The sequence below is a fragment of the Chrysoperla carnea genome, chromosome 3 (genome assembly GCF_905475395.1).
Source record: "Chrysoperla carnea chromosome 3, inChrCarn1.1, whole genome shotgun sequence".
NCBI classification, from domain to species: domain Eukaryota; kingdom Metazoa; phylum Arthropoda; class Insecta; order Neuroptera; family Chrysopidae; genus Chrysoperla; species Chrysoperla carnea.
The window spans coordinates 91,972,660-91,993,930 of NC_058339.1; the positions used below are offsets into that span (position 1 = coordinate 91,972,660).

Consider the following 21,271-nt stretch of genomic DNA (forward strand, 5'->3'; position numbering starts at 1 on the left):
CTTATTCTTAAAATGGGTATTTTCGTTGAAAATTCCATCGTTTTTGCTAATACAATACTTGTACAAACTTCTTTTTTACTATCAATATTTGTAATTAATTTTTTATACTTCTTTCCGGCTTAAATCTCAGAAATAACCTTATAAAATTTTGTGATGGTAGTGCCGGGAAATAAATGGAAAATTGAGTTTTTTCTATTTTAATTTTTACATAAAAATACTTGAAAAATAACGAAATAGTTTATTACGACCTTAGGGAAGAAAGTTGGATTCGACTCGGCTTTCTTATCACACCCGCTAGGGTTTAAATAATGATTGGAAGTTCCATGCAAAATAATGTCATTTGATAGGAACAGAGAAAAAAAATTTCAAATATTTTAACGATTCAGAAACCACTCATTTCAGATATGCCCAGGGCCAAAACTACGATAGGGCAACCGAGACAAAACCCTGGGGCCGCCGAGCGCAAAATTACAAACAATATGTAATAATAATTCAAATTAATCTGTTATACAACGTGAAAAATTTATAAGACAAATAAAACATTTATGATTAGAAATAATAATGCCTTGTTTTTTCTTTTACAAAAATTGGAAAAATTTTAGTTGACAAACTCAATAGAGAATTAGGGCCCCGAAGTTAGCCTTGCCCCCGGGCCCCTTCAACTCTAGTTCCAGCTCTGGAAATGCCACTTAAAAAATTTACATTTTGCCTGAAGAGGAAAAGGTACTAATAACAGGGCCAGTTAAATATAGTTTAGGACCCTTCATTTTTGTAAAATTTTAATTTCTTGCGTGGATTATCTTTAAAATTAAATAATAATTCACGTTTGGTAATATTTGTAACTCCACGTTGTAAAAAGTTATACCGTTTAAAACGTTTTAATTCATGCGCATAGGTTCCTAATTTCGTAGCATCTTGTTCATTTATTATTGGATACATAACAATGTAATAGTCGTTACGAAAACATACCATATGCTTACAACATTGTGGATACAATTTATTGGCATGCGGTCGAATCATATGGCATCCACGATTATCATTGTCTGGTGGTTTTGGATCCACACATCTAAAAAATCATAAAATTTACTTAAAATTTATTTGTGATGATAGTGTACGCCATTGTAACATAAATATTCTTAATAATCCAAAGACTCTGATGTTTAAAGTCTACAAAAATTTTTTTTACAAACAATTTAGGATAAGATTAAAAATTAATTAAAGTTGAAAAAATAATTTTAAAGTAGGCATGGAATTTGCAATTCAGATGCTAAAACTATGATAAAGCCCACTTTTTAACAGAACTCAACGAATTTTTTTACACAGATAAAGGATAAAGCTTACTATTAAATCCCAAAGTTTCAGAAATTTTGACAGTTTAGTACACGAGACAATAGGCTTTTGTATAAATTTGAAATATTAGTTTATATGTTTCATTAGTATCTGATTTACACCAGAAAAGTATTATTCACTTCTAGGTTCATTTGATTCTCTTTCAAGGTACATTTGATTGGTGTTTGTTGTCAAATATTTATAATCCTTATATTTTATAAAAATTAATTTTGTGTTTTATTATCTACATATCACGATGAATCATTTGAAACTTTTATCCAACTGATTTATTCTTAGCGGACAAAAGCCTAATAATGCATATGTTTGGCAATTTCAGTCAAAATTAATATCTCAAATCAAAACGACCTGGTGCTATTTTTTTTTATACTTACATATTCTAAAAACATTCCTTTCAACTAAATTGGAAAATAAAATGAGTTTTTTTTTTTTAAATTAAGTCGAGAGAATTTTTAAATAAGGCAAAAACTAGCTGGTAGGACAGTGAGTTTTACTACTTTGACCCTCGAACTTTGCCGCTGATTATGTCGCTATCTAAGCGATCAAAAATTTTGCTACCTTGAAATCTCACACCTAAGCCTATTCCAACTCTTTTCTCAAAATTATTACTAGAGTATTTTTTAATGTTATAACTCGTGTGGTATGGAATGTAAAAACTAGACAAATTGATAATTTAATAGTGTTATGTAAGTATTCAAATATTTCAATAAACTTGTGATAATTTTGAGTGGACTAATATAATGAAAAAATAAAAAATGGAAATTTAATCATGGAAATCGGTAAATCGGTGTAAAACATATTCTAAACAACTTTTCTAATAATCTTTTTCGATATCTTTAACCATCTCTGACGCTAGGCAAAATAGTATGAAACGGTCTTATTTGTCAATTAGTTGCAGGATGAGTTTAAAGTCCAGATTTCGGTTCAGTATCTCAAAACATGTGACCCATCATCTTGTATGACTGTGCAATTTTTGTTATAAATAACGAAAATATGAGGGTCTTCATCTTAAATGCGACACATTGTATAAAACGAACACTTACTTATATTGAACAATAAATGGAAAATTATATTCCGGATATTCATTTATGTTAATTTTGGAACAACTGAGCAGCGCACATACATTTGGTATTTCAGATTTCCACCGATCACCTAATTTATATGTTTGATTTGTCGCTGGATCCGTACAAGCTGAAACAAAAGTTTTTTAGTTGTAAGGCATTTGTTAATTGATTTTACTTTTGGGTAAGGCATAAAGTGATTGGTATTAAGGTATTAATAGTATTTTTTTTAACCCCCGAACTAAAAACGGGCAGTTATAAGTATGATCACTATGTGTGTGTGTGTGTGTGTGTGTGTGTGTGTGTGTGTGTGTGTGTGTGTGTGTGTGTGTGTGTGTGTGTGTGTGTGTGTCTGCTTGTCTATCGGTATGTCTGTGGCATCGTAGCACCAAAAGAGATGAACCGATTTTGATTTTTGTTTGTTTCGTTTGACAGGTGATTTAAGGGAGAGTGTTCTAAACTATGTTTCAAGTTCTAGTTTAGGGTTCCGTACCCAAAAAAATTGAAATGAAAATTGGTGATGATCATGAAAGTCGGTTCAGTTTGGAAAAGGCTTGTAGGATAAAACTTATTTAATGGAGTTTTGTGTCAAGTGCAAGTTTAGGGTTCCGTGACCGAAAAATTTGTCGGTGGTTCTTAAAATTTTGTAAATTTCACTTGTTAGTTTGATATCTCTTATCGTTTTTGAATTATCTTGTTTACGGACAGACGGACAGTCAAAAATGGACTGATTAGGTGATTTTATGAACACTTAAACCAATTTTTGTTCGTAGCATTAAAATTTTTAAGCGTTATAGATTTAGGTTGAAAAAAAATAGTACTTACTATCCAAAGGATCCACCTTATCATCATTCACATTAAATTTTGCAGCTGGTACATTTTGGCACTTACATTTGGTTATGTAATAAATTAAATTTAATATTAAAATGTAACGTAGCATGATTTTTACAGGGAGCACAACACAAACATAACAGAATGGCCGACGCTTTGGATTCAAGAAAAGTTTTTATTAAACAATCATTTTATAGGAACTGAAGAAATATTAAAGTTTATTACAAATAATATTTTAATTCACAAATAATTAAAAAGTTTATGATGTATAATTATTATAAACTTTTATGAATAAAATGAAGTCATTTTTAATGTGGGTCTTAACCATCACTGAGTATGCAAAAATGTTGGCGAGCAAACATACACTTTTCGACGGAGTTTAATGAATTTTTTGTCACAGGCTAAGAATATTAAATTCCAAAATTTTTAACATTTAAAAGCAGAGATAATGCGATAATGCTTAAAACAAGAGATTAAGTTCCCAATTTTGACAATTTACGTCATAATTAATATTTCGAAAAAAACGTCGTATGGAGCTATTTTTTTTTCTAAAAACACTCCTTTCATTGCTCCTACTTTTTTTTTCAATTCTATCGAAATTTTTTTATATCGTATAAAATAGCTGGAGGGATAGTGACTTTTACATGCCTTGACCCACAAAATCGCGAAATTTGCAGCTGATTATCTCGCTATCTAAACGACAAAGAATTCTGCAACTTCGGGATCTTACAGCTGACATTATAGTCTACGAAAAAATCTGTCTGTCGACAAGACAGTCATGCTGGAAATATCTTAAAAGAAAGTTATTGGAAAGAAAACATGGAAATCAATTGCAGGAACTTTAAAACTGTTAGATTGAAAAATGATTTTGTTTTTTTACAATTTAACTCCAATTTTCTATTTTTCAGCGGTTGCAAACTTCCTGTCAAGGGAAGCATGCATTTTTCCAATGTATCCTTTAGGTTGTCAATATCTTTCATTTGCATTTTCCAATTTATCCTTCCGGTTTCAATATCGTTCTGAAGTTTGCGTCAGAAAAAAAATCATCGCAAAACATAAAACCGAAAATCTGGATTCCATTGGATACGATTCCATTTTTTGTTCCAAAAGTAATTTGATTTCGATTGAATTTAACCAATTCAAATCCGATTAGCATCTCCATCAAAACGTGTGTGTCTGATTGACTATTATTATGTTCAACATTATTTTTGGGCATGTTATGCTAATTATTTTTCAAAATCAATAAATAAAATCAAATGTTTTGATAAGAATGGCGTATGTTTGGTAATTATTTTGTGTTTTAAAAAATGTGCTATGGAAATAATGATTGGCTAATTAATGAAATTGCGAGAGGGCACATAGAAATAATTCTGCTTTTTATTTATTTATTCTGAAATATTTACACTCTAAAATATTTATTTACTCTAAAATATCATAATCATTTAATTAGTTTTTTTTACCAATTAAGAGAAATAATTAATTAAAGTTATATTAAATTGCATAGACTCTTATAAGTGTCTCTATGTTCAATAACGAAAGAAATTGATTGGTTATGAAGAATTGGCACCTTTGAGAAAAATAAAAAATTCTAATAGATAGAACTATGTCTCAAACATACACCGGTGAAAATTCTAAAAAGTTTCTGTCTTTGTTATCAATCGGACATATTAAAACGCATTGCGTGCATAAATTTAATTTGTAAAAAGTTCCTTAGATTATATAAAATGCGTTTATGAATCATCAATACATAGTATAAAACAAAGTCGCTTTCTCTGTCCCTATGTCCCTATGTCCTTTGTATGCTTAAATCTTTGAAACTACGCAACGGATTTTGATGCGGTTTTTTTTAATAGATAGAGTGATTCAAGAGGAAGGTTTTTATGTATAATACATCCATATTATAGTAGAGTAAGGGGTTGAAATAGGGGTTGAAAGGGATATGCTTCAAAAACTAAAAAAGTTGTGCATCGATTAAGCTGAAATATTGACACGATATACAACCAGGTTCAAAGATCTATTGTTTTTATCTACTTTTAACCTTCGAAGGGTAGAAAGGTGTAGCGAGAAAGTGGGAAGGAATTATCGAATATTTACAAATATACCTAAGTGGGGCATCAAATAAAAGAGCATGACGTGTACATTACAAAACTGTTATCCCACGCAAGGAAATGTGGAGGGAGGGGTGCAAGTGGGGATGTTGCCCAGCAAAGCGGGTAGTTACAACCAATAGTGTTTTTCTTGCCTAAATATTGTTACGAGTACAATCGAAAGATATCAAATGTAAAATGACAGTCCCTTTCTGGAGTTTTTTCTGATCTAGAACTTTGTTATGTATCTCCTGATGTATCTCCTGACGTAGGGCTTTCTGGTGCATCTCCTGATGTAGGACTTTCTGGTGCATCTCCTGATGTAGGATTTTCTGCTGTATCTCCTGATGTAGGACTTTCTGGTGCATCTCCTGATGTAGGACTTTCTGGTGTATATCCTGATGCAGGACTTTCTGGTGTATCTCCTGATATTGGACTTTCTGGTGTATCTTCTGATATAGGACTTTCCGATGCATCTCCTGATGAAGATATTTCTGATGCACCTTCTGATGTAGAACTTTCTGGTTCATCTCCTGCAGTAGAACCTTCTGTGGCAACTACTAACTTAATATTATTTGGTCCAATACCTGATGTAAAATTTTCTGATGCACTTCCTTGATCAGTACCAGTTGAAATTAATTTTGTGATTGATTGTTGCTTTTTTATGCTTAGTTGCCCCTTATCATTTGTTGTCCATTGCCATATTTTGCTGTAAATTAATAGCATTAATTCAGACATTGTTACAAAATATTTCATAATGATTAATTTTATCTACTCTAAAGCAACGGTTTGGGAATTCCGAATAAAATTTATAAAATGTAAATCCAAGTTTTTAACGCATAAAAATATTGATGCTATGAACAAAATTTTGGTATATGTGTTCATAAAATCACTTAATTAGTCAATTTCCGGTTGTCTGGCTGTCTGTCTGTCGTCTGCCCGTCTGTCATCACTATTACTAAAAAACGAAAAGAGATATTAATCTGAAATTTTTATAGCGTGCTAAGGACGTAGCGTGATTATCTAGCACATTCGGTATACAATTTACTCGTCATGCTTAAAAATCTATCTTTCGCCTATATTAAGAAAAACTTTAAAATGCTCACGTACCTTCCACAAATACAAATGTGTCTTGGACAACAATCAGGAAATTCCTTTTTGGAAGCTTTTTCAATTGGAGCTGCTTCACAAATTTTTTCATACTCTTTGCAATTCTTAATATCATATGGAGGGTCATATGGAGGGGATGGGATAGGTTGACAGCTGAAACAAAAAATTTTATTTCATTAACTAAATTTAAAGGAATCCGCACGATTAGATAGGAAAATGGCTCTTTGTGAAAACTGTTTCTAACCAACCCTAAAATATTCTTTGGATCATTCTGATCAAAAGCTCTCACGGCCACAAAAATTTTAACGCGTAGTTTTCGAGCTACGGGTAATTAAAGCTACACATATGTTATAGTTATAGTATATGACCTCCGCGACCGTCTTAATAATGAAACAACGTACAACCAACCACCTGCTGATAAATATTTAAACTATCAACAACAACAAAATTTTTTTGTGTTGGAATATTGGTATTCTGTACTATCCTACTATTCTACATGTGCTTTCTTACCCACTTTCTACGACTATTGCAAACTTGGCATTATAATTATTTTCGTCACGAACTTCCTTGCAATATTTTCGTTTACAGGCACCTTCCAGACTCCATGACACGGTTGGATTTATATCATGTATGGTCCTATCGTCAGCATCCATACACTCTAAAAAAAAAACAAGTGAAAACAAACAACTGGCTGAGTTAATTGTTGAAATACCATGTATAGACAGTGTTGATGAAGCAATCGTTTGTTTTTTGACGTCACGTTAATAAAAAAAGATATCCACTTTTAAATAGCTACACACACACTGATATTCCCATATTAATGCATACTATAAAAGTTGCACCTAATAAGTGCATTGAAATAAGTGCAAATTAATTGTAAGTGCAAATTAATTGTACATCAGAACTTGAAACTCAGCCTACAAAGAAGAGGAATACAAATTGACAAGTAGGACAAATTCTTAATCTTTTACCGAGCGTCAGAGATGGTTTGAGACATCGAAAAAAACTATTAGAAAAAGTTTCTTAGAACATGTTTTTATACTCATATACCAATTTTCATAACAATATTTCATTTTTAGTTTTTTCATTATCATATTTCACTTTATCCGCTATAAATTTATCTATTTGTCCAGATTTTACATTCTATCCAACACTAGCTATAAAAGTTTATTTTTTAATTTTATGTGCAAAACTGTGTAAAATTTCAAATTTGAGTCTTATTCTTGAATGGGATACACTGTATACTTAAATATTGTCAAATTAAATGAATACAAACGTGTTCTAAAGTCCAAATTTTGGCTATTGACAAATATCAACGGTGAAATATTTAACATGAACTGGGTAAATATATTAATCCGCATTTTTTTTTTTTACAGAAAAATTTAAAGTGATTTTTTTATTTGTTTTAGCACTTTTTATACGCGATTATCGAAAGAAAAAATAATGTGAATTTTATTTGAATATTGAAAAGAAATCGTCTAAATGAATTTCAAAATATCTGATTAGATTTATTATTTCTTTATAATACGGTATTTTTATTACAAACTTATTACAGCCTGATACTGAAATTAAGAAAAATAAACAATAGTTATGTAAAATTACAAAAGAAAAGTTGATTGATTATTCGATAAAGCGTTGGTAGAGGCTTACAAAAAAAAATCGTTATTGATAAATAAAAAAAAAATGTTGAAAACTTTTTTAAAACTTAAGATTATAATTTATTTTTCAATAACTTTTTCACATCAAAAAATTACTAATTTAGATCAAGACGATGAAGAAGGTAAAAAGACAGGTATACATTTTTCATACTTTATTTAATTTAACCCTTCAGCACACGTATTATGAGTATTTTACTCATGGTTGAAAATCTATCTATATATTTTAATCTATCTATAGTTTTTAAAAGTAAATTCCTGCAAAAATTGTGAAAATTTCTCTCATGACGAGTGTAAAGGTGTAAGCAAAAAAATATCGGAAATTTTCAGGACTGTCCGTGTACCTACGTTAGGTTAATGTAAGTCGTAAGTCCCCGACAAATGGAGTGTTTTTCTGGCAGCACTCTAAAAATTTGTTCATCCGCCTAGGAGCTACGATGCCACAGACAGGCAGACAGACACACACATAGAAGTCTTACTTATAACACCCTTTTTTGCGTAAGGGGTTAAAAATGGCTACTTAAACAATTATTCTTTAGTATGTGTTGATGCAAATGGGGAAAAACATGATCTTAATACTGAATGGGATCTGGATAATACAAAGCAATGTGGACGAAATCAATGTCTCGAAGCAGCAGGCTCTGGAGGTCGAAATTTTGGCGTAATACGCGAACAAAAGTATGTAACTTTTATTTTCTTAGATTATAGCAGTCTCTTGGTATATTTTTATAACTTGTGAAGTTGATGTTCATCGAAAAGCCGAAAGTATGAGATTTTCACGGAACTTTGCTATAGTGACGATTAAATGGGAACATGCGGTTGAAGTTGAAGCACCGAAAATTCAAACACAAAAAGAAAAAATGGAAAAAAACTATTTTTTCCAAAAATAAGGCATACTATGAGGTAAATCGAAAAAATTGTGGTTAGCAAAATTATTTTAAAATATTTATATTTTAGTAAAATTTAATTTTCTACAATTTCAGTTTTACCTGTAATTGTTCTTTCGTAAAACCTTTGAATCTAGTCGCTTTTCTGTGAAAATCTCACACTATCTACTTTTATCTAAATCAAATTTTAAGAGTAGTTCGAAATTTGTCGATGAAGAACCCAAAATAGGGTTGATTTGCAAAATTATCAAAAATTAGTCTCGACACTTATTTTAATCTACGAGTGCATGCAACCTTAAATTTTAGCTCACTTTTATCTTCAGATGTAATGTGTTTTCGAAAGACCAGTATCAATATTGTCAAATACAACCAGGCGATCCGGCAGCACAGTTCCCTTTTTGTTGCGAAACTAGAGTTTGTATATTGGGCATGTGAGTATTAGCAAGTTCTAAAAAATTTTTGACCACAAATTTTTTTTCTTTTTTCCAGAATAAATTTTTTTTCTAATGCTTGTACTAATCATCTATTTTAATCAGCGTAATATTTTTTATAGGTATTTGAACACAACTTCTACCAATTCGGATAATTCTTGGTTTGATGAGCGGTTCCATTCAGTTGACGCAGGAGATCATGCAACTTTAATACTAATTGAACGCTTTAGTCATGAGAGTAGAAAATTTCTAAATAAATAAATAACCATTTATTTCCAAAAATTATTAATTTAGCAAATACTTTCAGTAAATAAGTAATAAAAATACGTCATGGCTTCTTGATTATAACGAATGGAGATTTCATGCGCCAACATTAAGGCACAATTTTCCAAGTAATTTTAAGTCGTCGATTTCGAGTAGGGAATAAATAAAAATATTATACAACCCACGGCCAGAATATCGGATGCCTTGGCGGGTGTGATAGACGGCAGAGGAATTCCAACTTTCTGACCTAATTCAATTTTAATGTACTATTTATTAATTTTCTTGGACATTTGTACCAATCTCAAGATTAATTTGAACATGATTTATAAATTAATAAAAAAAATTTACCAAGTTACCAACGCTATTTTAAAATAAATATTAAAAAAAAATTATTATCAAATTATATCAATATTTATTAACAAATTAAATTAATTTATATTTAAATTATTTTTATTTATGTTTTAAAATAGAGTTGTTTTTATTAATTTATTAATTCATTTGGAGATTGGTACACCATTTTATTTTTGATTGAGGTCCCAGATTGCATTCACGTGTTTTCCTACCACCTGAATAGTTTGTACCTACTTTATTGAAAATAAATGTATTCGAAACGTTAACAATATTTTATTAAATAATTTTACATTACGTTTAAAATACATAAAAAAAATTTTAGCAAAAGGTCCTGAAAAGGCTTGGCTTTGCCTTACAAAGTAATTCAGTATAAGTGGCCTATAGTTTAGAGAAAGCTATATGAAAGTGTTCCATTTTAAACAATCCAATCGAAAATTGCTCCAGCGAACATGGAAAACAGGAACTAAGCTAAAGTTGCATTATCTGAAAATATACATTTTAATCATCCCTTTTACTCACTCAAAACATTTATTCAAATTTTTCGTCAGCCTTATCAAGTTAAACAAAAGGGCCTTGAAATCCCTCTCTTCGAATACAACAAATTTTTTAGGTTCATTTTTTCAAAAGAAACGCTTTGGCTTAGAAGTTTTTAGCTAGATTGTTTAAAATGGGACACCTGGTAGAAACTAAAATTTCAAATATCGAAACTTGTCACAAATTCCGGATTGCCTGCTTTCCACAAAAAAGAATAAAAAGGTTGAATGAACTTTGATAATCTTGAGACGGGCGATGTGTTATTTTTAACTTTTTTCAGACTGTTTGGATTAATTTCTTCGTTGATATGTAAATTAATACCTATGGGAGGATCAGTGCTGGATTTACACTAGGGGCAGTCGGGGCTAGTGCCCAGGGCGGCAAATTTTCTAGGGCGGCAAAATTTTGAAAGTGAGAAAACATTTTCTATACAATATATAATTAACTAATTCTTTTAAATAAAGATTTTATCTTTCAAGAAATATAATTTATGCATTATGTATCAAATTAAAATTTTGTATATTATAATATATTAAATTTAAGTGAAAACTATTAAAATAAAATTAATTTATTTCCATAAAGGTTTGAACAAATAAAATTTGATACTTTTTTTTTTCTGAAATTGATAAATTAATATAGTTTTTTTTGAAGAATTAGAAAAATTTTTTTTTCTCATGTTTATTGAGAACTCTGGACATAAAGCTGAAGATTTGCTAGTTGCTGTATTATCTGTTCTTCAGTTTTTTGATCTTGATCTCTCAGATTGTCGAAGTCAGTCATATGATAACGCGAATAATGTATCAGGGATTTATTCGGGCTTACAGGCAAGAATTCATGAAATTATATCTTGCAGAACATGCTTCTTGTGCTGCTCATTCTTTGAATTTAGTTGGAGTTGAATGTGCCCCAGTTGCAGTAGAATGCGCCCCCGAAGCTGCGTCATTCTTTCATACAGTACAAACTTTATACAACTTTTTTACTGCATCGACGCATCGCTGGGAAGTCTTACAGTCTCATACTGAAAAAAGAATTGCGTTAAAAACTTTATCTGCAACCAGATGGTCAGCTCGTTATGAACCGGTTCTTTTTTCTGCAATTAATTAGTTATTCTAATTCTTAAAAAATAAGATATCAAAACTATTAAAATAAAATTTCAGTCATAGGGCGGCATTTTCTTCAGTGCCCCAGGGCGCCAGAAATTTAAATCCGGCCCTGGGGAGGATTTACAGTTGAAGCTTTCAAAATTTGTTCAAAGTTATCCCATTTTATTGTTGTTTGCATCCGGCTTTTGTCTTTAAATATTTTTTTGGATTTTGTCGCGTCTAATGGATGATTAGCTAAATTAGCTAAATTGTATTTCAAAATATTTACGGTTGAGTTTGGTATTTTCTGTGGTAAATCATTGTTTCTTTCGTCATTTTTATCCATGGAATTTTTTTGTTTCAAGTTTGTAGAATTTATTGGATGTCTAGCTAAAGTAGCTGAAGAATCGCTTGGCATACCAATATTATTCCAATGGATTTTTATATCCAATTTTGTAAGCATTATTGGATCATTAGATAAATTAGCTACCGTGTCATTCATAATATTTATTATTGAAGCTGATATTTTTTGTGATAAATCAGCGGTTCCCACGCCATTATTATTCCAATTATTACTACTAAAATTTGTAGAGTATATTGGATGACTAGTTAAAGTAGCTAAATAATCATTCATGGTAAGATTAGACGATACATTTCCTGTGATATCGTCATTTATCTCTTCAATTTTGTTCCAAGTATTATTTCGTCTAAATTTTGCTGGAACTACTGGACCGAGAGCTAAAGGCCTGTTCACAATAAAAGGTGGGATTGTTGTGTGCGGTGAAAAACCACTGCTTGTTTCCTTGACTTTTCCCCAAGCATTTTTTCTATCTAATTTTGTAAGCATTATTGTATTATAAGCTGAATCAGCTAAGGTATCCTTCATGATACTTATTTTTGAATTTGGTATTTTTAATAATAAATAATTTCTTTTTTTATCAATTTTTTCCAAATAATTTTTCCTTTTCAATTTTTTTGAGCTTAATAATTTTGGTAGAATTATTGGATCACTAGCTAAAGTATTTGAAGCAATTGTTTTTGTCAAATTTATTGAATTATTAACTAAAATAGCCAACGCATGTTGCAAAATTTCATTGTTATAAACCGGAACGATATTCCTAAGATTTTTTGTGAGATTCATCGAATTAGTAGCTAAAGTATCCTTCAAAAGAATAATTGAAGCCGGCAGGGTTTTTAACGTGGTTCCCTTATTCTCTTTACTTTTTTCCAAAGAATTATTTTCTTGTGATGTTGTAAGATTTTCTATTGGTTCGCTTGTTAAAACAGTCAAAGTGTTATTACTAGTAGAAATATCACTTGTTTCCAATATAACCCCCTTACTTTGCTTGGATGGCTCTCTTTTCCAGATTGTCACAAAAATTGGATCAATCGATAACGTAGCTAAAATTACACCTATTGTAAGTATAGCCTTGGAAGTATTCAATTTTGCTCCACTGTGATTTCTAATATTGCCATCTTTTCCTAACTGGTGTTTTTCGGCAACTTTATTTAAACGTAAAGTAGCTAATGTACCATTCGGAACCACAAAAATAGTTGGTGAAAGTAAAACCTTATTATTTTTTGCTAACGAGTTATTTATTAATGGATTCATAGCTATGATGTCATTGATGAAACGGTAATCAATTATTCTCTCCAATACTTCCACATTATTATGTGGCCTCGTAATATTATCTAGAAAAGAGTCATTTGTAGCTAATGTTGCTAAAGTATAATTTTTAGTAGCAAGGAAAATTGAATCATTTTTATTTTTCAATTGAGTTGAATTTATTCCAGACAATTTACTTTGAATGTTTTTACTGGTCGTCCAAGCTTGCTTATCTTCAACTGTACTCAATGTTTGATTTTTCCCAGTTCCTTTTCTCGAATGTTGTTCATTTTTTGTTACAAATGTTTCGGATTCAGATACTGATGTATCATTTATATCTATCCTATAGGAAGGTAATGTTTCCAAATTTATTGATTCAGCTTCTTTTCGATTTTCTTGATTTAAAGTAGCGTTATTTAAAATTGTTTCATTTTCTTTATCTAACATTTTATTTAAAGTTTCATTTGTAGCCATTTCCGAATTTTGAGTCGGTAATTTATCTACTTTTGTTTCATTTGAAGTTATTTTTTCCGGTGTTGGTGTTGGTGGACCATTATTAATGGTTCCCTTATGTTCGTTTGGCTCTATTTTTTCGGCCACATTCGTTTTATTATCATACATTTCACCATAAGAATAATGGATTTGAACATCACTGAAAAACAGATAATAAAATTTTAATTGGCATTTGATTTCCAAAAAATAAATCTGTAATTTCCTGAAAGTAAACACACAAAACAAAACACAAAAAAAAAGAAAAAAGTTCGCTACTTTTATTCAAAACGCCACAAATTTATTTGCACTCAGATTGCGACACCACTTGAATGAAAAGTGAAAATTACACAAAAATGACTTACTATTCTCTGACACATACAAGAATTGGACAGCAAAATGGAAATATTCCATGTTGTTTTGGAACCAAATAACAATTAGGCATTTCCGTTGTATTTGCACACCTGAAACATATTCAATAATTTTTTGATTCCTATTAAACAAATGCAAATTGAATAACAAAATACTAAACATTTTTCGAACACCAACAGCTAAACGTAATTTTCGACCAGGTGGTGTAATTTCCATAATTTCACAACGAAATATTTCACAAATTTCTGTTGCATTCCATATTTCACCCACTTTATAAGATTTATTTGTTTTCGGCTCAAAACATTCTGTAAGACAATACGAGAATTATTATTAAACATTTTTATCGTTCGAGCTAGTGCGAGGCATTTCTCTTTCAGAAGAAACTCGAAATTTTTTGACTGCACGACAGATTTGGTGCAAATTCTTTGATGAATAGGAAAAATTGAATGAAAAATGGAAACAGCATTTTGTGGAATAAACGACGAAATTACTATGTTTCTGGTGTTAGGCGACGGAAACCGTGACTCGAACGTACGTGCGCACTCCTTCTCGATTTCCCCCGACCCTTCAAAGAAATTCAAAACTACAAATAAGTATTTTTTTTTAAATATTTTAAACCTTCTTAAAATGACCGACTGTAGTGTACAATGAACCATGAAGTAGAAACAACAGACCTCCGATTACTCGGCAACGATGAAAAGGTCTCTGATTACTAAAGACGACTCGTTCTTCATTTTAGTCGCGGCTTTTTTTAAAGTTATTTGTTCAAAAACATACCTTGATTGATTAAATTGGTGTCATTTATTAAATTTTTGGTGTCATTAACTAAGTTGGTGTTGCTCGCGGTGTTATTCGCGTCCGCTTTTAAAAATGAGACATTTGTGATTACCACCAAAGTTATTAAAATAATGGAATGATTCGCGTTAAACATGTTTTTTCAACTAATTGCAAATTAATTTTATAAAAATAAGTACGAGTACTTTGTTAACTATGTAATGCCCATTTATGTTTAATCAATTGCATTCCATAGCGAGATATCAACATTTGTGTTTATTTTTATCAAGAAAATTTTATTTAATTACAAATCTGGAATAATATTGCGTTAACCATTGAAAATTAATTAATGATTTAATATGTATATTTTTTATGATTCAATAAAAATTTGTGCACCCTTTTTATGAAGCTAGTCATTGGGGTAGCTTGGGCTAGTCACGCTATTCACTAGCGAGACCGCATGCCTTGTGGGCATGGCAAGCCCACACATTGATGAGCCCGCCCGACAAAATGCATTTATTCGCTAAAGAATATTGGCCATAGAAATAAGTATGTAAAAGCTGTAATGTTTAAAATTTTATCACAAATTTCAAAAAAAAAAAAAGAAAAAAAAAAGTTAAACAAGTGAAAACAAACAATTGACTGAGTTAATTATTGAAATACCATGTATGTGTACAACACTGTCTATATATATACTGTCTATATATACAGACAGTGTTGATGCGCAATCGTTTGTTTTTTTGACGTCACATAAATAACAAAAGATACTCACTTTTAAATAAACACACACACAACTGATATTCCTATATTAATACATACTATAAAATTTGCACCTAATTAATGCCCTCGTGGGTAAACAGTGATGTTAACAAAAAAATGTTTCAAACAAAAGTTTTTTATTTTTTTATAAGGAACATTTTTTACATTTAAACTTTTGTTCTATCTCTAACGGTTTTCAAGATGGGTCCTACGGACCCAAGACCCAATTGACCTATGATGCTCATTTACGAACTTGACCTCACTTTTTACGTCCTGAGTACGCTGTAAAAATTTCAGTTCGATATCTTTTTTCGTTTTTGAGTTATCGTGTCCATAGACGGACGGACGGACAACCGGAAATGGATTAATTAGGTGATTCTATGAACACCTATACCAAAATTTTTTTCGTAGCATCAATATTTTTAAGCGTTACAAACTTGGGCGAAACTTAATATACTATGTATATTTCATATATGCATTTTTCAATGGGTTTCCGTCTCATTAATTTATATCATTAATGTATTCATGATAAGTAGGTATTGACTCACAAATAAATAAATAATTTGTGAAATCAATAAGTTATGTGATAAACATGTAATAAACTATAACTTATATGTAGTTTTGGAACTAGACGTCATTTTAGAACGGCTTAAAATTTAAAAGACAATTACAAAGTCCATTTCATAATACATATTTTACGTATACTTAAATTATCATACCCGAGTATTTCTTTTTTAGGTGGTGAGAAAAAATTTTTATTTCAAGTTATAAGATAATCAAATAAAATATGCAAAAACAAGGTGCTCGATGTGTGATTACATATTATAAAACAAAGTCGCTTTTTCTGTCCCTATGTCCCTATGTACGCTTAAATCTTTGAAACTACGCAACGGATTTTGATGCGGGTTTTTTTTAATAGATAGAGTGATTCAAGAGGAAGGTTTTTATGTATAATACATCCATATTATAGTAGAGTAAGGGGTTGAAATAGGGGTTGAAAGGGATATGCTTCAAAAAATAAAAAAGTTGTGCATCGATTAAGCTCAAATATTGACACGATATACAACCAGCTTCAAAGATCTATTGTTTTTATCTACTTTTAACCTTCGGAGGGTAGAAAGATGTAGCGAGAAAGTGGGAAGGAATTATCGAATATTTACAAATATACCTAAGTGGGGTATCAAATAAAAGAGCATGACGTGTACATTACAAAACTGTTATCCAACGAAAGGAAATGTGGAGGGAGGGGTGCAAGTGGGGATGTTGCCCAGCAAAGCGGGTAGTTCACAGCTAGTTTTTATTAAACTGATTGACATTCATAAATTTTAAATTTGGCGCTTTTATAATTGTCTAGGTCCCTCTAAAAGACATCTCCGGATCTGGAAATTTTCATATGAGAAAAATTTGCCCTTCATAACAGTCGTTCTAAAATGACGTTGAAATATTAGCGATGATACTCGGCCTATTATAGACATAATCAAATGTTTTTACCTTGATTTTGCAATTACTAATACTTAATTTAAAAGTTATGTAGACAATTCTACATACAGGATGATTCAATCAATTTTATTATAACAAAATTACATTCATATTCAAGAAATTTCGTATGGAAGGGGTCCATCACCTTCCATAATTTTAATTTGAGAAAAATTTACAATTTAAAAATTTTCCAAGGATTTCTGGGATAGATTATATAAAAGGGTATTTAAACAATTCACTCTCACTAATTATGTTTTTTAAAAAAAAAGTTTTTATTTTTTTTAAACCAAATATTTTTCAACAAAATTTCCAGTTATTTAATTCAATATGGCCACTTTTATATTCACAATTATGTGGACCTTTTGGTGGTAGCTCAAAGTCTTAATATTACCTGTCAAAAGGCTTCTTTTCAAAAAGTGGTATTAAAAAATATTTCTTCTGTATCCACTTTTAAATGGTTCTAAAAGTCTACGTGCCATTTTGTCCATTTTTGCCACATGCATATTTAAATACGTATGCATTGAAATTTCACTAAAAAATTAAAAGCGCAATAGATGGAAATATAGTAATGGACCTATTTCAATATTAACAAGTGAAAACAAACAATTGACTGAGTTAATTGTTGAAATACCATGCATAGTCAGTGTTGATTTCTTTATCACATTACACATACAAACATGCGACACATACATAACTGATAATCAAGTATAGTACATATGTAAATGACTTTATAGTGTTCTGCCTTACCGACCGACATTTAGTGTATAGTTTGTACACATATTATAAAATTTCCGCCTAATTGGCGCCCTCACGGGTAAACAGTGATGTTTATGAAAAAATGTTTCAAACAAAAGTTGTTTAATTTTTGATAAGGAACATTTTTTACATTTAAACTTTTGTTCTATCTCTAACGGTTTATAAGATGGGTCCTACGGACTATTAAATGCCTCTAACCTAATTTTCGCCTTAACGGGCAAATAAAATAAAGACGATAAAAACAAATGATTCAAACAAAAATTGTGAATTTTTTCAAAAAGAACATTTTTCATATTTAAACTTTTGTTCTATCTCTAACGGTTTGCAAAATGGGTCCTACGAACTCGATCTCAGTTTTTACGTCCTAATCATGTTATAAAAAATTTTAGCTTGATATCTCTTTTCGTTTTTTAGCTATCGTGTTGACAGACAGACAATCGGAAATGAACTAAATAGGTAAATTTATACAAAACACCTATACCAAAATTTTGTTTGTAGCATCGATATTTTTATGTGTTACAAACTTCGGACTAAACTTAGTATACCATTGATATATTTCATATTTCAAATACTCACCTGCCATCTATATCGTAGCATACAATTATGGAACAACATTGGGGAAAACTTCCTTTCACTTTTTCCTGCTTAAAACAATTTGGTTTCATTGGATATTTATCTAAATCCATGCACCTAAAAAAGTGAAATGGATCCATATAAGCTTTCCTAATAAGTACCCTACTTTCGAAATTAAAGTAAAAAATAAAAACCTACGATGTTGTCTGCGTTATGGCCATTGTCAACATTCGTCCTGGTGGAGATATTTGAACATTCACACATTTATATTTCTCACATTTTTCATCTGACGACCACGATTCGCCGATTTGATGATCTATACGATTTTCGTCCGTGCAAACTAAAGAAAGATGAAGTGTCTTTAATACTAGAGCTTCTTAATGGAGGTGTCACTTCATCGAATGTAAACAAAATGTAACTTCATTGAAAGGATTTAACTTCATCGAATGTAAACAGATATAAATTAAAAATTGAGGAATTAGACCATTGATCACCAAAATTATGGAATTTAACACCGTTATATTTTAAGAAGCCTCAGCCATATTTCAACAAGCTATACAGAATGGATCATTTTATTCTCTTATAGCTAATAATTCCTTTTGTAGTTAACCAATCAAAAAATAACTTAAATAAATTTGAAGAGTTTGATGGGGGGCATTAAGTATGTTCAGACAACAGGGATTGCTTTAATAGCCAATTTAGAACCTAAATGGTAGGAAATAGAAAAAAACTTCAAATTAAAAAGTTGATCCTCATAAACAAAACTATCATTTTTCCAAAATTCGTGAGCTTTCGAAAGAAATTCGTCTTAAAAATGTTTCATTATTGCATTTAATCGTAGGCCAAAATTTCAAGGCAATTAAATTGAGGACTTCTACATGTACGTTTGCCTGTGGTACGTGACTTTCATTTGAAATTCTAGTTTCAAGGTCATTTGACCTTGATCTTCAAACAATCTATCTGAAGCTAGAACATGATATCTTTAACTTTCTTGTAAATATAAATTATAAACAAAATTTGATGCAAACAAACCTTTGGTGACAAGCGATGCCTCTTTTGTATCTTGTACGCCAGAGCCATTCTCTCCAAGTAAATCAGATACATCTGGCTTTTTGAAAACGGAATTGACTTGTTTGTTCTCGTTCTCAATTAGTAGCTCACCATTGTCAGTCTCATTATCGTCTCTATTTCGATGTCCATTATTATCGTTAGCTTCAAGTTTCCATGTACGATAAGGATCATATATTCGTTCACTCAATGATCTTTGGATCATAGTGACAAATATGAAATGGAAAATGATAAACTTTAAAATACATTTCATAATTGTGAAAATCATCTTTTGTTCCTAGCTAGCAAACTGACTTACAGCTAACGTTGTCCTGAGTTTTTATCTCAGTAATTTTACAATAATGCTCATTGATGTTTAAAATAAACTTAGATAGCTCCAACTGCATTGGTCGAGGTAAACTTTAACTGCATATATCAAGGTATATTAAGTTTTGTCCCAAGTTTGTAACGCTTTTAAGTTTTGATGCGACGAACAAAATATTGGTATAGGTGTTCACAAAATCACCTAATTGGTCCATTTCTGGCTGTACGTCTGTCTGTGAACATGATCTCTCAAAAACAAAAAGATACATCAAGATGAAATTTTTATAGCACGCTTAGTACAAAAATGACGCCGTGAGAAAAAGTTCGTACATGAGCAACATAGGCTAATTGGGTACGAGGTCCGTAGGACCCATCTTGTATATCGTTAGAGATAGAAAAAAAGTTATCCACGTATCGGAGCATTATAAGAAAACCTTTTTCAATTGTAATAAATTCCTGTTAAGGATGTATGAGCATGACAACAATGTTTGATTTAAAGGCTCAAAATTTGTTTGTAGGTAGTCTTTTACTCAAAGAATATGTGGTTAAAATTTCAGCTTAGGTAACCGTGCAAATTTTTAAGAAAAAAGTCATTAAAAATCGATATAAAATACATTGGCTCTTATGGAGGAATCTCAAAAAACGACATATTTTGGAAGTTTTTGATAATTTTCATTTGGAATGAATGAAAACAAATTTTAAAAAAACTTTTTAATAGAAAGTAAACATATTAGCAATGAATTAGAAAAGAAAAAAACTAAGTGTCTCCGTCCATATATGGGATGTAAGAGCAAGGTAGATTAAGGGTTGAAATTATTTTTATCTTATTTTCAACTTTAATGATGAATTTTGTTATAACTTCATGAATGTAGACGAAAAATAAGAATAAAATTTTTCGATATGTGTCTTGGTTTTCGAAATATCGAAAGCTAAATAATTAAACAAAATTTTCAATTTTCGATATTTTGAAAACTAAGCCAGATATCGTTTAAAAAAAATTTTATTCTTACTTTTCGTCTTATATCGTCAAGTAATAATATAAATTTATCATCAAAATTGAAAATATCTATTTTTAAATTTGTGCCCCCACTACCATGCTCATAGGTCCTTAAAAAATTAATTATCAAATAAAAAACATAAACTTTCCTTTCATTCACTGTCCAAACGTTTTGGTATGAAAATGTACTGCAAATATCAAAATAATTTTAATAATTTTAGATATTTTGGTTTACTTATTTTATATTTTAAGTTATAAAACATGTGCGTGCATTCACTTTGATATGTCGCTGGAAACTAAAATTCAACGTTAAAATGGCGGCCTATTTGTGTCTAGATGGGGTTGCATTTTGGCTTGTGATAGTTTTTAAGCATGACCACAATGTATCAAATGAATTAGTCGTTGAGTACTTAATTTTTTTTAAGTCATATGACCCGGGCCACAATTGGTCACAA

The 21,271-nt window shown here is 30.5% G+C and overlaps 4 protein-coding genes across 5 annotated transcripts; 1 reads left to right on the forward strand and 3 right to left on the reverse strand.

The window, feature by feature from the left end:
- Positions 1-547: 547 nt before the first annotated feature.
- Positions 548-3,390, reverse strand: LOC123296608. The gene is made up of 3 exons (XM_044878153.1): positions 3,234-3,390; positions 2,391-2,538; positions 548-1,066 (listed from the first exon to the last, which is right to left on the reverse strand). The coding sequence occupies exons 1-3, from the start codon at positions 3,346-3,348 to the stop codon at positions 754-756; spliced, it is 576 nt and encodes a 191-aa protein (XP_044734088.1). The 5' UTR covers positions 3,349-3,390; the 3' UTR covers positions 548-753.
- A 2,071-nt stretch (positions 3,391-5,461) lies between these two features.
- On the reverse strand, positions 5,462-7,835 carry LOC123296611 (testis-specific gene A8 protein-like). 2 transcript variants are annotated; one of them, XM_044878158.1, is made up of 5 exons: positions 7,713-7,835; positions 6,947-7,094; positions 6,437-6,589; positions 5,914-6,035; positions 5,462-5,859 (listed from the first exon to the last, which is right to left on the reverse strand). In XM_044878158.1, exons 1-5 carry the CDS (start codon positions 7,795-7,797, stop codon positions 5,567-5,569), a joined length of 801 nt encoding a protein of 266 aa, XP_044734093.1. In that variant the 5' UTR covers positions 7,798-7,835; the 3' UTR covers positions 5,462-5,566. The 2 variants fall into 2 exon arrangements, with proteins under 2 accessions (XP_044734093.1, XP_044734092.1); XM_044878157.1 differs by having other exon boundaries at positions 5,462-6,035.
- Positions 7,836-8,083: 248 nt separating this feature from the next.
- LOC123296350 lies at positions 8,084-9,670 on the forward strand. Its single transcript, XM_044877812.1, has 4 exons — positions 8,084-8,216; positions 8,631-8,769; positions 9,302-9,409; positions 9,532-9,670. The coding sequence occupies exons 1-4, from the start codon at positions 8,120-8,122 to the stop codon at positions 9,668-9,670; spliced, it is 483 nt and encodes a 160-aa protein (XP_044733747.1). The 5' UTR covers positions 8,084-8,119.
- Positions 9,671-17,454: 7,784 nt separating this feature from the next.
- LOC123296618 lies at positions 17,455-19,777 on the reverse strand. The gene is made up of 4 exons (XM_044878164.1): positions 19,481-19,777; positions 18,647-18,788; positions 18,452-18,565; positions 17,455-17,650 (listed from the first exon to the last, which is right to left on the reverse strand). Exons 1-4 carry the CDS (start codon positions 19,767-19,769, stop codon positions 17,542-17,544), a joined length of 654 nt encoding a protein of 217 aa, XP_044734099.1. The 5' UTR covers positions 19,770-19,777; the 3' UTR covers positions 17,455-17,541.
- Between the last annotated feature and the right edge of the window lie 1,494 nt (positions 19,778-21,271).